This window comes from Callospermophilus lateralis, chromosome 11 (genome assembly GCF_048772815.1).
Source record: "Callospermophilus lateralis isolate mCalLat2 chromosome 11, mCalLat2.hap1, whole genome shotgun sequence".
NCBI classification, from domain to species: Eukaryota; Metazoa; Chordata; class Mammalia; order Rodentia; family Sciuridae; genus Callospermophilus; species Callospermophilus lateralis.
Genome location: NC_135315.1, coordinates 22,697,226 through 22,713,320, shown reverse-complemented (window position 1 = coordinate 22,713,320; position 16,095 = coordinate 22,697,226). Strand labels below are relative to the sequence as shown.

Sequence of the window (16,095 nt, the reverse complement as noted above, 5' to 3'; positions counted from 1 at the left end):
TCTCCAGCTCTGCCTAGAGAAGACTCCTGGACTTTTCCAAACCTGGGAGACCCTCCTTCTTTTATCCATGGATCAGAATCAAACCAAGCCCGGGCCCTAGGCCCAGTCAAAAGCTCCCAGTCCTGATTTATCAGGTACTAGTGCCCTCCAGCCTGGTGATAGATCACTGAGCCACGAAGCCATTCTCCTCGCCAGATAGACCCTTGGGACAGGCCCCCAAGCCCCCATTTTCAAGGTAGATTTTTCTGAGAGTTTTACAGAAATAAGATGTGAACATTTTTTGATGACATTTATTATTCCTTTATTAAAATATCAATGCAATATTTAAAAAGTCATCACACAAAAGCAAAATAAGCAGGTCCTGTAGGAATCTGGAACAATTAGGAGGAGTGGGATTCACATTGGAAGGACACTGAGAGCCAAGGGAATACCACTGGAGGGCTTACAGCCCCAAAACTGCAGTCAGAGTCAGCATCTCAGAAGGAGTGGGAAGTTCTTTCCCCTCCCAGATTTTGGCCCTACCCTCCTGCCTCCAAGCCACCCTCTTCATCCTTCTGGAATCTCAAAGAGTATGGGACAAAAATGAGAGACTTTCTAGAAAGCTGAGGAGGGTGGATATTGTTAAGAAATGAGAAGCAATTTCAAGGACCTCTTACTTCCCACGTGTTTCCTACAGACAGGTTGAGGGCTGAGAAGGAGAGGGCTCCACTTTCTAATCCCCCAGCACATCACAGCTTCCCTGATGTTTTCAAGAAGGACACTTGCATCCATGGAGTGAGGGGCAGTTTTTTCTGTTGTCCTGTCTGTATCAATCCAGGACTTACAGTCCTGCTCCTCAGTGAAGGCTTGGGTACATGGTGGCAATCTCCCTGTCCGTAGCTGGCTCTGCTCTCACCAGAGAATCATGGAAAGGTAAAGTGGCATTTGAGTTTTTCACCCATGTTGACCATGCAGAACCCCCAACATGTCTCATTGGCCTCAGGCTGGGACATCATTTGGCAGTGGCCTGAGACTGCATCCACTGGAGCCCTGCTGGCAGCCTGCCGGGAGGAGAAACAGGGAAGGATCAGCATTTCCCATAAAGATGATGGCCATCAAGCCCAAGGCCTCTGCCCAGAGCAGACTGAGAGAGTAGCCAAAGTTACATCCATTGATTTAATCCACAAACTGATTTGAGTTCTTGCAATGCATCAAGTACCCACTGTGCCCAGGGGCTGAAGTGACTCTTGAGAAGCCATCCTGCCCTCTGAGGCTTACAGCATAGAAGATGTAGAGACTAAGCAAAAGGTCCAGCAAATAATCCTATAGCTACATACTGGGACTAAGGTTAAGAAGATATACAGAAGGTTCCAGATGCCTGGGAGTCAGGGAGGGCTTCTTGGAGAAACCATCCTAGAGACCTAACTTCCTAGATGCCTTTGTAGTAACTCAGGTAAGCCTCTCATGTCCCCTCCCACCTGCTTTGTCATTAGGGGAAGTGGCAGGGTGACTTCAAAGGCCTAGGAAGAAGCTCCATATGCAAGTTTTCCTGTGTGATACTAAGCAACTCCAGAGCAAGGGTGGAGCCTTGGCTATCTCTGTATCATCCCCAGTCCTCACCTGGCACAGAGCATGACATGGTGGGTACTTAGGAAATGCTAGTTTCATTGAACTGACTGTGAGCTAGGGGGAGGGGGGGTCCTCCTGAGGCAGGAGGACTGCTTGAACCTGGGAGCTCAAAGCTAGCCTCCACAACAAAGTGAGAACCCCATCTCAAAAATTAAAATTGTGGCTGGGTGAAGTGGCACACAGTTGTAATCCCAGCAATTTAGGAGGCTGAGGCAGGAGGATTATAAATTCAAGACCAGCCTCAGGAATTAAGTGAGACCCAAATAAAAAATAAAAAGGACTAGGGATGTGACTCAGTAGTTAAGTGCCCCTGTACCCTCCCCATCCCCCAAGATTGCAACATTCCTACCAATCTCCCTTTCCCTCCCCAACATAACGGTTATCTTTTTGGTACCTGGGATTGAACCCAGGGGCACTCAAACCAAACTGAGCCACATCCCCAACCCTATTTCTTTTTAATTTTTTTTCTTTTAGTTTTCAAAGAACCTTTACCTTCTTTGTTTATATGCAATACTGAGAATTGAATCCAGTGCCTCACACATGCCAGGCAACCACTGAGCCACAATCCTAGCTGTCCCCACAATTCTAGCTGCCTCCAGCCCTATTTTGTATTCTATTTAGAGACAGGTTCTCATTGAGTTTCTTAGCATCTCCCCTTTGCTGAGGCTGACTTTGAACTCGCCATTGATCCTCCTATCTAAGCCTACTGAGCCACTGGGATTACAGGCGTGAGCCACTGTGCTCAACAACATTTATCATTTTTTAACTTACTAAACATATTTTTTTTGCTTATTGTCTGTCTCCCCCACTGGAATGCAGCTCCATGAAGGCAGGAGTTTCTGTTTTGTTTTCTGCTGTTTCTCCAATACTCAAAACACTACTGGCACAAAATAGGTATTTGATAAAAATCTGTTGATGGAATGGTGTCATGGACTCTTTGCAGAAATTCAAAGATGGTGGCACACGCCTGTAATCCCAGTCGCTTGGGAGGCTGAGGCAGAAGGATTGAAAGTTCAAATCCATCCTCAACAACTTAGTGAGGCCTTAAGCAACTTAGCAAGATCCTGTCTCTAAATAAAATAGAAAAAAGGGCTGGGGATGTGGCTCAGTGGTTAAGCATCCCTGGGTTCAATCCCTAATACTTCCATCCCCTAGGTCTTTGGACCCTAGGTCTTTCCATGACTGTCTCTTTCTCTTCATTTGGGTCTCGTTTGGGTCTCAGCTCAAAAACCACATCTCTAGGAGAGGCCATCCCTGACCACCAGACCTAAATCAGACCCACCTGGCCCTTGTGTTTGTGTGAGAGTTACCTCTCCATTAGAAGGCCCTGGAGAATGGGGACGCACAGCTTACCCCCTCACCCAGTTTCAACAATTCAACCCCTTTCCATCTGATTTGGCCCAGTCACCAACCACAAGCCAGAGTCTGACAGGACCAAGACAGGAGAGGGGTTCTGGTGATCACTGTCCATTGGTGGGCCAGACCCAGGTCTGGCAGCCACTAACCCTTCCCCAGTCAGGGCACAGCAGCCTTGTATATGCCACGGATGGTCTCTGATGGCACTGAGAGTGAGGAACTGGGAGATCTCCACCGTGGTCATGGAGTCCTTCACATCCTGCTTGTTGGCAAAGATCAGCACTGAAGCATCTCGAAGTGCCTGGGGAAGAAGAGCCACAGCCCTGTCAGCCAGAAGCCTCCTTCCTCCTCCTGCCAGTCCTCTCCACTCCTGCCCTAGCCTCCCAGTTGGGCCCCATTCCAACAGTAGCAACCACATCTGATGACAGCAACAAGTCATGGGATGCCTGCAACCAGCTCCTATAATCCTTACAACAACCTCAGGAGGTAGGAATCCACGAGCAAGAAGAGGGGACAGACCTTGAACCAGCAACTCTGACTCCTGTGACCAGTTGTTCTGAGGGCACTGTCATCCTTCATCTTCAATAAACTAGCCCTCCCCATACTGCTGGGATAATGACGAGGATGTCAGGAATGGACCTCAGAGAAGCTGAGTGGCCCTGAGGACATACAGCTAGAACCCCAGGAAGCTTACCTCATGGGCCAGCATCTTGTACAGCTCCTCCCGAGTGGTGGGCAGCCGATCCCGGTCTGTGCTGTCAATCACAAGGATGACGAACTGGCCAGCAGAGGGGAGCCTTAAGGAGCCAGCTTCCTCTTTGTGGAAGTATTTCCTGCCCACTGGCCTCTGAACTGCCCACATGCTAGCTCCATAGAAAAGGAACCGAGCTGCCTCACAATCTCACAACCTGGTCCCATTTTAATTGCCTTTTCTATCCAGACAGAGGAAATACAGAGAAAACCTAATTGTGTACCAGAGGCCGTGCTAAGCCCTGGGTGCTCAGGACTCCATTTAGGCCTCACCCCAATGCTATGGGCTTGGTGCTGTTATTACCTCCATTTTACAAAGGAGAGTAACCTCAGTGAGGTTAGGAATCTTGCCCTTGGCCACACAGCTGATGAGTGGCAGCTCTGTCTCTTGTTCTACTTCTGCCAAGTGAGAAGACAAGGCCTTCAGAGACTAAGGGCTCATGCTATCCAGTGCATCAGACTGGAAACTGCCAGAAGCAGACAGGCAGGATTAAAAAAAAAAAAAAAAAAAAATCTGCACTGCACTGGGTTAAGCGTTATTTAATTTCACTGTGACTCAGAGAGGTCATTATTAGGTCACTTCACAGAGGGGGAACATAGGTTAAGAGGGGGCACTGGCTAACATCACACAGTTGCCTTGGAGATCCCCCAACCCTGGCGACCTCCTCACCTCCGTGTTGGAGTAGTATGTGCTCCAGGTGGAGCGCAGAGCCTCCTGTCCCCCGATGTCCCACATGAGGAAGTGGGTCTTCCGAAGAACAATCTCCTCCACATTGCTGCCAATGGTGGGACACGTGTGAACCACCTCATTGGTCAAACTGAGGAGGTAGAAGAAGGTTCTAAGACCACGGCCCAGGCCCCTCCCAGCTCTGGTCTCCAGCTCTGGTCCACTTCCTGGGCAGCTGAGTCTAAGAACTCCAACCCAGGTAGACCAAGCACCTGCCTGGGCAAGGGGAAATGAAAACAGAATGAGACCCCAGTGTTGTCCAGGCTTAGCCCTGGGGTGGGGGGGACATTAGAACCATCTTTTCAAATTTAAATTCAAAGTTGAATCACCTGGGAGTCTCCTCAAAATGCAGATTTGATCCAGTGGGTTTGGGCTGCCCAGGACTTTGCATTTCTAACAAGCTCCCAGGTCATGCTCCCACTTCCAGTCTGTGGACCACACTTGGAATCTCAAGGGCTGAGAAAAATGAGACAGATAAACCAGCAAGGTGGCACAAGCCTGTAATCCCAGCGGCTCAGGAGGCTGAGACAGGAGGATCATGAGCTCAAAGCCAGCCTCAGTTGCTAAGCAACTCAGTTGAGACCCTATCTCTAAATAAATACAAAAAAGGGCTCAGGATGTGGCTCAGTGGTCGAGTGCCCCTGAGTTCAATCCCCATAAATAAATAAAGGTATTGTTTAATACTAAAAAATATATATATACATTTTTTTAATGAGACAGATAAAAGTGAGGGCCATCAGAGAGATGAGCTACCTTGTTTAAGTAACATATGTAGAAAACATCCACATTTTTATAGTGAAGGATGTCTCTGAAAGGTGACCAGGAAGTTGAAAGAGTGGTCACCTGGGAGGAGGAAAACTAGAATCTACAGTGAGAGGGAAAATTACTTCTCACCATGCACTCTTGTGCTGTTTGATTTTTTTCTTGTGTGATTTTTGTTTTTTGTTTTTTGTTGTTTGTTTTTTTTTTTTTTTTTTTTTTTTGGTACCAGGGATTGAACCCAGAGGCTCTTAACCACTGAGCCACATCCCCAGCACCCATGTGTGTGTGTGTGTGTGTGTGTGTGTGTGTGTGTGTATATATATATATATATATATATATATAGAGAGAGAGAGAGAGAGAGAGAGAGAGAGAGAGGTTCAAAACACACATATATGTTTAGAGACAGGGTCTTTCTGAGTTGCTTAGAGCCTTGCTAAATTGTTGAGGCTGGCTTTGAATTCGGGACCCTCCTGCCTCAGTCTCCGGAGCTGCTGGGATTACAGGCGTTTTCTCTAATTTTAGAAAAAACATTTACATTTATTACTTTTCCAGGAAAAAAAATATCCTATGTAAATAAAGTACTTTGGTGGCTCCATCTCGGTAGAGATGTTGTCCAGACTGAACACTGGGAAAGTTCCCACATTTGGCTTTTGACTCAGCTACGCAGGAACTGCGGAGCCTAACCAGCCCCAATGCTGGCGCTCCAGGAGCTGATGGCTTTGGGTTTCAAGTTGGAGGTCAAAGCTAAAGGTAAGGTGCAGGACTGAGAAAAAAGGGACCTGCCACCAGCCGGGGCAGATAGCAGGAACCATGGGGACTGGGGCTGTTCATACAGTGCAGGATCCCAATGCCAGGCCCACCAGGAGGTCTCTATACCAGGAGGGTCACACCAGCTTTCCTCATCACTGCTCTCGGTTACTGGGGAGCCAGGGAACCCAAGGAAGGGCTCCAACTATTGGTCCAAATGCCGGTCAGTCTGGTGGGGGGCCCAGCCCTTTTTCTCCCCACCCAAAAGTCACTTACAACTGGTAGAGAATGGTGGTCTTTCCTGCATTGTCCAGTCCCACGATGATGACCTTGTGCTCTGGAGGCATCCGGGGAATGTCAGAGTCAGAGCCAAACCCGATGTCCAAGGGACTGTGTATCCCAACAGGGCTCCCAGGAAGACCAGTGTTCCCAGCTGGCCGAGGGATCTCTGCCCACCGCACCACTTCTACTTCCCAACCGGCCGGGAGGACGCCTGCACCACTCCCGGACAGTGGCAAAGAGAACCGAGTCCCACCTCCCTCCAAATTTCTAGAAGCGATTGCCTGAAGGGTCCGGGGTGCTCTGGGCTTGCCAAGAGGAGGGGTCTGGAGAAAGATCCAAGCGGTAATTGCAGGAAACCGAAAGCGGCTCCCCCAGCCCTGCCCCGTAGCGGTTTAGCAGGGAGGAAGGAGACTCGCCCAACTCTGCAGCGCACCCGGGGACGCACGGAAGCACGGAGCCCGGGAGTAACCGGCTGGGAGAAGAATAGAGGAGACCGTGGAGTAGGCAAGGAGCACGCACGCGGACTCTAGTAGTCCGGGGTCCCTCAGCCTGTCTGCCCAGACGACCTCCGATTGAGGGAGCCTCAGGAGACCACAGGATCAAAGCGGTTGCTGGGATGCCCTATGAGCCTCTTACCCTGATTCCCAAAGATGCCCATCAACTTGGCGATCAGCTGTCCCATGGCACGTCCCTAGCTGGGTAGGTGCAGGACTCGGGGGCCTGGGGGCAAGAATCTAGCCCAAGGGTTTCGAGCCCCGCCCCCGAGGGAGGGCCAGAAAGGCTTAGCCTGTGAAGACCGAGGAACCCCACCTCGCAGGTGGGACTTGGAGGTACACTGGGACTCATCTCTCGCGTGCGCAGTGAACGTTACAGCGATGATGAGCTGCCTGTCCAGGGCCCTGGAGGTGCAAAGAACAATGAAGTCCCAGACTGCACCCTCCTCTTGGCCCTGAAAAAAAACCTGAAGTTCTCTCTGTGTTCTGCTCCCAAGCTGCAAATCAAGGGAATCTAAGCACTGCGGTGCACCAAACAATCTCCCTCCTCTACCCGCTAGAACAAAACCCTAGACTGAAGCAAAATCGGAGGCGACCCAACTTCTGCACCTACCAGCGGGAAGGAGAGAGGGCTCTCTGGTCCTCTCTTAGCTGGGAGAACATTCCAGCCTTCGGTCTTCTCTAGTTGTTTTGCTAGTGAAAGTCTTGTGGGCCCACTCAAAGTGGACTCCCCAGGGAAAGCGCAGGGTCTCCCTTCCTCCTGCAGGTCCCTCCTGCTAGGCAACATCTAGAGAGAAATCCGGGCTTCTACAATCCATTGATATACCACATGCTCAGCAGCTGATCCCACGATTGGGTGTCTGGAGACAAAAATGGAGCAAGAAAAGATTCCCCAGCCAGAGACCCTGCAGAGGGTCCCAGACATTAAGACCCAGCAGAGAAGAAAAAATTATTTTTGTTTGTCTAGGTTTTTTTTTGTTTGTTTGTTTGTTTGTTTTTTTTTGAGACAGCGTCTTCCAGGTCTCAAGTGATCCTCCTGCCTCAGCCTCCCAGGCAGATAACAATGAGACTAAAGAGAACCAGAAGGCCAAGCAGGAGAGAAAGGGGGATATTCTTGTTTGTGAATTTCCTTCTTTGCACAAACTTGGAAAAAACCAGAAAACAAAAAGAGAAGTGGAAAAGGCAAATCAACACATCAAAGCGCCTGATCCTTCCACCTTACTGCCTCTGTCCCCACAGTCCCAATGTGGCTCCTTCCGATGATGTAGCAAACCTTCAACTGGCCTGTTTCTGCTCCCCCCTCCTTTCCCAGAGCACCCTCCTTGCAGCTCTATTAGCCTTCTAAAAGCACAGCTCAGCATCTGCTATTCCCACCCACAGCCTTCAATGGCTCTCTATTGCCCACTCCCTCTGGATCAGCCTTCTAACATGGCATTCAAGATCCTCCAGCAACAGCCCCCACCTGCTTTTGCAGTTTTACCTCCCGGGTTTTGCATCCAGTGCTCTCTGCCCTTATATGTCCAGTTCTTTCCCACTTTGCCCTTCCTCCTGCATTCCCTCCACATGAATACCTTACACCTACTCAGAAAGGGAAAATGCCTGGAACTCACTAGCTGCCTTCCCGTAAAGCCACCTATTCTCAAGCTCCCACCACATGGAACCTCTCTCCACGCTGGGGCCATAGAATGTCTTGTTTCTCTCAATCACCTGTGAACCCTAGAGGCTGGGTTTCCTATCTTGTTCACCAGTGTTTGTCCCCCTCCCCACCTGGTTCAGTGCCTGGCATACAGTTAGGAATGTGTTGTCATTAGGTTGACTTAGGACAAGTTAAGCTACAGCCTGAGAATGTGCGCTTTGAGTATTTAAAAAAAAACAATGTGGGGCCTGATGTGGTGGAGCACACCTATAATCCAGTGTCTCTGGAGACTGAGGAAGGAGGATTACAAGTTTAAAGCCAACCTCACCAACTTAGCAAGGCCCTGTCTCAACATTTAAAAAAAAAAAAAAAAATTAAGGTCTAGGAATGTGGCTCAATGGTTAAGTGCCCCTGGGTTCAATCTCCAGTACCAAAAAAATAAAAAAGGACTGGGGTGTAGAGCATCCCTGAGTTCAATCCCCAGTACAAAAAACAAAAGAAAAGAATATGGGCACAGGATTGGGGGAGGCTAAAAAGTTTGTGGAGAGCAGAGGCAAAAGCTCACTACATAAAGACTTTCCCAGTTTGGTACCCAGAGAGATAGAAGCCTAGAAAAGTGACCTTCAAGCCCATTTGGGCTGATTTCATTTCAGCCCTGGGAAAGAAGGGTCTGGGACTGGGGCTGGTGGGGGCCAGGAGGGTGCTGGGGGAAGCAACAGTGCTTTAAGTGATTTTACCATCTGTTTCCTGGGAGAGAAAGGAACCTTTAAGTGCCTTCCCCCAACACACACACATACCCAATTGCAGAATTGAAAGTGACACTGCAAACTGGGAGCACCCATTCAATAAACAGACAAGATCTGCCTGCATCAGGAGGCCCAGGACTGGGCTCTTAGGAGGCATTCATCCATTCACTCATTCATCTGTTCTTTTCACAAATATGAGTCAAACACAACCAAGCAGCCAAATCATACAGCCTGGGTCTCCATGGACCCTTCAAGTCTGGAGAGGGAGATAAACACACACGTGCACACACACTCTCACACTCTGAGAGACAGCAAAGTGGGCACCCTTCTTCAAGGAAACAATTACTGGAGTTAACACTAGATGTCTCTTTAGCATACTAGACTGGGACACCCCCTTGACCCTGGCCCATGATGACCTCAGCTCAGCTTGCTTTATTTTACAACAGTGGAAACCTTAGTTCACACCTGGTACTTGTGGCCTACCCCACTTCAGCTCACTTAGGGGCAGAATCCTCCACAAAATGTAAGCAGCTAGCCAGGGAAGCAGGTAAAGGAAGGGTGCCAGGTAGGAAGGGTCCCCAAGGCTTCACTTCCTGAGTCCGTGGGGGCAATAAGAGCAGCAGAGCCTGCTGACGACATGGCTGTTGAAATCCTCACATGTTGACAACCACATGTGCTGACTGAGCAGCCAACTTTGGTTAAGGGTTTGTGGTTACCAAGAAACAAGAATTTCTCCCCATTTCTCAGTATCTCCAGCTAGAAATGTCCTTGTCTGCAAGTTCTGAGCAAAGGTAACTTCAGGCAGAAGGTACATGAGAGGAGACAGAAACACTCAGACCCCTGCTTCCTCCTCCTCCCCAACTCCTTACCCCCAACCCTTGCAAAAGCTAGTGCATCCTGGGGTAGAGGAATTAGCACTGGACTTGGGGGTCACAGGCACCATGGAATCAAAATGTGAATTTGACTCCTTTGCTCTATGGCTGCGTAATTACAGACTAGTCGCTTAGTCTCTCTGAACCTCTCTGCAGAGGTTCAGCTCATTGTGCCCAGCTGTCTTCTCTTCTCCCCTCAAATGTCCCACAGGAAACTTAAACCCCTTTATGCAAAACCAGACTCATTACTTCTGCTCTGATCTGTTTTTAACCTCCTTCTTTTGTCTGGGAAGACTACCACCCACTGTCACCCTCTCCCTTACTGGCTACCTCTACTTGTTCTTCAAGAACTCTGGATTCTATCTGCTAGATGTCACTGTGGTCTAAGGCACAGCCTCATTTCCACCTTAGTGTCCAGCATTTCCAAGTGAGGCCCTCCAATTCATGCTCCAACCAAAGCAATCTTGTCATTGCTATTTATAATCCTTCAATTTATTTCTTTGGTGGGGGGAACTGGAGATTGAACTCAAGAGCACTCAACCACTGAGCCATATTCCCAGCCCCTTTTTGTATTTTATTTAGAGACAGGGTCTCACTGAGTTACTTAGCACCTCACTGTTGCTGAGGCTGGCTTTGAACTCACCATCCTCCTGTCTCAGCCTCCTGAGCCACTGAAATTACAGGCACAGGCCACCACACCTGGCTAATCCTTCAATTTCTGAGCACTAGCTTCAGAACAAAAAATAAATCTTTTAGGGTACAGAGAATTAAACACAGGGGTTCTCTGCTACTGAGCTACATCTCCAGTGCTTCCCCCGGTTTTTAGATAAGGTCTCACTGTGTTGCCCAGGCTGAGCCTTGAACTTGTGATCCTCCTGCCTGAGTAGCTGGGATTACAGGTGTTCACCACCATGCCCAGCAAAAAACAAATGGCCTGCTCCTGTCAACCCCTCTCTGGCCTCCACCTCACCATGCTTTGTTAGTGAAGTGCCAAAAACTTGTCATGCATGTGCCTGGTTCCTCTGCCTTGAACACCCCCCCTCCTTTTCTATCTGGCTTAACCTCTAACTTTGCTTCTAGATTCCAAGCAAGCCTCACCTCCTCTATGAAGACTTCCCTGATTTCCCCAGGTTGAGAGTGTGACCCTTTTCCAGGTTCCCATATTACCAGTGCTTCTCACAGCACACAGCTCATGTTCAGTACTGGAACTGTCTGCAGCTCTCACGTCAACTTGCCCCTGGTACCTAGGAGGTGCCTAATAAATGTATGTCCAGTGAATAAACAAGGAACAAATGATCAATCCCATGGGAAAGTGGTGGAAAGAGTACCAAGCTGGAGGCAGAGACCCAGCTCTTATCAACTTTGCCATCAACCCTCTGGGGAGCTCCATTCAGCCACCTGACACCTGGGTCTGCCAGTTCCTCTTTGATCTGCTAACTCATCTGTGGGCCTCCAGTGTCTGTTGCCTTCTACACACACACACACACACACACACACACACACACATATTTTGGGTTACCGCCTCAAAAACAAGAACCAGGAGGGTAAGAGAGCTTGCAGGTGCTCCATGAGGTAGGATATAGGTGATGGCAGTAATGACTGTGCATCAGCAGAGCCAGAAGCTCAGCCTCCCTCCCCAAGATTATGGGGTGCAGTGAGACCAGAAGATCAGAACAAGCATGTACCTTTAAGATTTTGCACTTAACTACATCCCAGGTTCCCATTTCCGCTGGCTCTGCATGTGGGGAGACAGGTATGGTGTGGGCTTAAGAGTGGCCATGCAGCCCTGGCAGGTTTGCACATACTCCAGAAGGCCACAAACCAAGCCCTGTCTTTCCAGAGTCAACAGCCCAGAGTGCAGCTTCTTCCTGCCTCTCCCCTTGGCTCGCCCCCTCTGGTAGCAGCGGTCTGTGCAGAGGCTGCGAGGCTGACAGACAACCATGAGGCGGGAACAAAGAAGCAGGCTGGAAGTTGGCCGCAAAGGACTGGACGGCGGTTTTATATGTGGCAAAATACTTCTCCTAGAAGAGTACAGACAAGTAGACAGACAGATGGGGCACAGGACACCAGACAGGGAGAGGGAAAGATCAGGCAGTGGTGTCTTCTAACCAGTAAGTGGAAGCTGCACCCCACCCCACGTGGGGGCACGACAACATTGGCACAGGAGGTGGCGAGACAGGCCTGAGGTGCCCATCCCTGAGGTGGGCAGCCGGGCAGGGCCCAGTCCTCGTTGGCACAATCGGCTCTCTCTGGCCCAGCTGGGATGCTGGGGAGGGGCAGGGCTGCTAGGCTGTGGGGGTGCGGGGGCAGAGGGTGCCCCAGGGGCTACCAAGGCCTCTCCTGGGGGAAGTGGACACCAATGAAGGACAGGATCACAAGAGGCAAATATAGAGAAGCAGCAGCAGCAGCCAAGCCCCCCAGGGGAGATCTGAGGTCCCCAGGTGACCAGGCAACCCCAGGATGGTGGTCATTTCCTGGACACCAACCCACAGGGCCTCTCTCCTGGGACCTCAGGATGAAGGTGAAGGAGCAGTTTTTTTGGTTTAGAATGAGGTGGACCAGAGTGTTCCATGGTCTCCACACCCAATGGCATGGAGTTGGGGGGCTCAGATGCAGAGGGCCCCCTTCTTCTGATGGCAGCAGGCAGGGGATGTCGTAGGCAAAGCTCATTCCTGGGGTAGGTGAGAGCTGAGGCATGGAGGTGGGGGTGGGCAGCAGCATGTCGGGTCACCCACTCCTCAGGGGTCTAAGGTTATAAGCCCCTGCGTGGCCAAGGCCAAGAGGGCAGCTGAGCCTGTCATTTTCCACCCTAACCCCTCCCCCCAAGTCGAGCTCGCTACCGGTCTCCATGTTATACCTTTTACCTACCCGACAATGCTGCCAGGAAACCGGGGCAGGGGGTGGGCATGGTGAGGGACCCTGGATCTGGGGTTTGAGAGAGAGCCCCATGGGGAAGATTCTGTGTCCTCCCTCTCAAGAAAAACGCCCAACTCTCCAAATACACCAGTTTGGGAAAAAGAAGGGTCGCCCCATTTAGGACCTTCAATTAGAACCCAGAGTAGAAAGTTAAGGAAGTGCACCTTTTCTCTGGGAGGAGAGCCCCCTAAGATGGGGGAAAGGGGACACTTCAGAAAGGTGGATATCCCCCATCCATCTACAGCAGGTAGGGGTAAGCCTACAGCTGGGGCTCAAGGGCCTCTCAGGAGCTGGGATGATATCACCAAAGAAACCCCAAACATTGAGCCAAGGCATCTGAATGGAGGGAGACAGCGCCCCCTGGAGGCAGGACACGTCTCAGGTGATGAGCCCCTCTGTCCCTCCCCTCCCCAGGGCTCAGAGCCCTTCCTCCCACTGGGCAGCCCCGTCCTCTCAGCGGATATAGACGCCTCGCCCCCAGCCCTCCAGCTCATTCTTGTTGCGCCCAAGAACCGGACCCCCGGCATCTGCGCAGTAGCGGGCCTTATTCCGGCCGCGGTTCCTGTTGTCAGTGAGCTCCTCCTCATAGTCTTCTTCCTCGTCCTCCCAGGAGCCCTGTCGGGCTGGGGGGGTGCCGCCCCCTGCAGGGTCTCCAGGCCCTGGCCCCTCTGAGGGGTCAGTCTCCATGTCCACACACGAGTCTCCCAGCTCCGTGTAGGCAGAGTTTCGGCTGCCGGGGGTGTCGGCATCGAACGTGTCTTGGCGGGACAGAGCCCGCAGGGTGCCTGCCCGGCCTGGTGGGTGGCTGCTGGGGTAAAGACCCGGGGGCTGGCCCAGCTCCCCCGGGTACTCGTGCACGCTGGCGTGCTCCCCGGTGGCCCGTTCCAGTGGCTGGTCCCCGGAAGCAAGGTAGGGTCCCTGGTTAGCAGACAGACGGCACACACCATGCAGATCAGGCAGGGGTGAGAAAAACACAACAAAGCAAGGCAGGTTAGTGAGGACACCAAGACACCCAGCCTGGCCGAAGGAGGTCGCTGGCTTTGGGAGAGGGGCACCAGATCAGGAAAATGGCTCTAAAGCCCAGTGGACAGGTGGACAGGCCTCGGTGCATCTGTTCCTCTATTAGGACAGGATGCCCAACTTCATCAGACCTCACATGCATGAACTTTCCTGGTAACCATGGAAGGGAGCCCCTGAACAATTAGTCACCACTTCCTCAATACATGTTATTAATGCTGCCTTGAGGTTAATCATCATTAACAGCTCATTAGTATTGCCACTCAGTGGTTGACTGGGTTAGTCAATGCCTCCACTTTTCCAAATACAGTAAGTGATTTCAGCTCAAACTCACTGACCCCAGCTTCTTCAGCCCACATCAGACCTCAATCACAGATTTTCAGAACCCCATGCTGCTCCTCCCATTCCCTATACAGATGAGTCTCTAAGGTCGATGGGATTCCTTCCCTATCGGCAATAAGGACTCAAAGCATTGAACTGGGAAGGTTAATAGGTCTCCATCCTCCAGTGAAGACCATGAGATGGCCCAATGTCCTCATCATCAGATGCCACATGAAAGTGAGCTGACGGCCACTGCCACCACAGAGGTTGTTGGGTGAGGTACAAAGAGGTCCAGGTTAAAAGTCCTTCCCCTACCACCACCTTAAGCTGTGTGACCCTAAGCAAAATGATTCTGTCTCTGTGACCCAGTTTCTTGATTGCAGTATGGTGGGGATTAGACTACAGAAGCAGTTTCCAAACTATTTCCTGAAGGTGTGGGGTGGGGTGGGATGGGATGGGGAGAGCATAAAAGTGTTTTCAGGATCCCTAGGGAGGTGATGGGGAGGCAGGGCCCTAGTTCCCTTTGAACTGAACAAGGATGCCTCATCTATATATTCAGCTTCCCCCTGAGATTCAGTGAGGCTGTGGCTGAAAACAAATTTGAAAAGCAGCAGTCTAGAATGACTTCATGGATTTCTTGTGATGCTAACCTAGAATCATATTCTTAATGGTGTATACTTAATGGTCCCAGAGATGGGCTGTGACTCCCATGGGAAGGAGAGGCAGGAAGGGACACCCACAGGATAGACTTTCCCGGACTCTGTTTAACTGGGAGAAGGGTAAAGGGCACAGCACCAACTCATAGAAGATGTTCCATTCTGGGCTGCTTCCAGGGGCTTTCTGCAATTAGGGGTCCAGAGTTAGGCAGTGTCTCTGGATTTAAAGGTCCCTGCTCTAATGGGTTTCCCTGGGTCTAAGGGCCCCTGCCACGTTGGGTCTAAAATGGGTGTGGAGTCCAGTAAATGAGTAGGTCAGTCTTCCTCATATTTTCTTCCTAGTCCCTGTTCTTATAAGCGGCCCAATCAGGCCTCATGTCCAATGGGCAGCAGATTTAGTCCTAGTTGCGGAACCAGGCCCAGGGAGGCAGCACCAGCCAGTCCCAGTCCCACCAAAAACCACAGACACCAGAAGCTGCCGCTCACCACATTTTTTACAAAATAAAGCTCTTCCCTTCCTTCCCCATGTTCCCTGCACTCCAGGGCGGGAGGGAAGATGGGTGGGGGCACCCGCTACATAACGTGTTCCTGCTGCTGCTGCTGCTGCTGGGGCACCGCGCCGCCGCCCCGCTGGGAGGCCTCCAGCCCGCCCCAGAAGCTGAGGTTTCTCCTGAGGGAGGTGAGCACCTGTACCTGGAGGTTGGAGACGGGGGCAGGGCTGGCTGCCAGGGCTGCGGTAGCCATGGTGCGGTTCAGCAGCGGATTGGGTGGTGTGCTGCTGGGCGGGTGCGTAGCCTTCCAATAGGCTTCCAAATACTCAGCCAAGTGCTCGCAGGCATCCTCCAATTGGTTCTCGTCCAGAATGATGTCAAACATTTCCTGTGGAGGTGGGGTTAGGGGCAGGGCTGGGATGAGCGGGGGCGTGACCAAGGGGTTGAGGGTGTGGCCTGGGTGCAGTGGGTGGAGCCAAGGGGGTTGAAGGACAAGGTTAAAAAGGCCTCTGGCTGTACAGGAAGGGAAGGAGAACGCTCAGATGTACAAATTAGCAGAACTGTAAGAGGTCTGGTAGTCCAACTCAGCCCAACTCCCTTATTCTAGAGACAACCTAAATTGGGAGAGGGCTCCCCATGGAGAAGGGGTGCTTCAGCCCACTCTGCCTGTCCAGTCCACCTTCCTCCAAAACAAGTCTGTACCTATAGACCTGG

The 16,095-nt window shown here is 51.1% G+C and overlaps 3 protein-coding genes across 5 annotated transcripts in view; 1 reads left to right on the top strand and 2 right to left on the bottom strand.

The window, feature by feature from the left end:
* Positions 1 to 16,095, top strand: part of Rpl19 (ribosomal protein L19) — a 67,052-nt gene that overhangs the window by 26,551 nt on the left and 24,406 nt on the right. The gene's annotated exons all lie outside the window — the stretch shown is intronic.
* Positions 537 to 13,477, bottom strand: Arl5c (ARF like GTPase 5C). 3 transcript variants are annotated; one of them, XM_076869511.1, is made up of 8 exons: positions 13,415 to 13,477; positions 7,340 to 7,513; positions 7,043 to 7,131; positions 6,227 to 6,555; positions 4,385 to 4,532; positions 3,659 to 3,742; positions 3,114 to 3,265; positions 537 to 1,040 (listed from the first exon to the last, which is right to left on the bottom strand). In XM_076869511.1, the coding sequence occupies exons 3-8, from the start codon at positions 7,076 to 7,078 to the stop codon at positions 992 to 994; spliced, it is 798 nt and encodes a 265-aa protein (XP_076725626.1). In that variant the 5' UTR covers positions 7,079 to 7,131; positions 7,340 to 7,513; positions 13,415 to 13,477; the 3' UTR covers positions 537 to 991. The 3 variants fall into 3 exon arrangements, with proteins under 3 accessions (XP_076725626.1, XP_076725627.1, XP_076725628.1); XM_076869512.1 differs by having other exon boundaries at positions 4,385 to 4,490; XM_076869513.1 differs by lacking the exons at positions 7,043 to 7,131; positions 7,340 to 7,513; positions 13,415 to 13,477 and adding an exon at positions 6,869 to 6,963 and having other exon boundaries at positions 6,227 to 6,287.
* Cacnb1 (calcium voltage-gated channel auxiliary subunit beta 1) overlaps positions 13,350 to 16,095 on the bottom strand; it is a 19,743-nt gene continuing 16,997 nt past the window's right edge. The window contains 2 exon segments of the mRNA XM_076869514.1: positions 13,350 to 13,814; positions 15,461 to 15,769. Coding sequence (XP_076725629.1) covers positions 13,350 to 13,814; positions 15,461 to 15,769 — 774 coding nt within the window.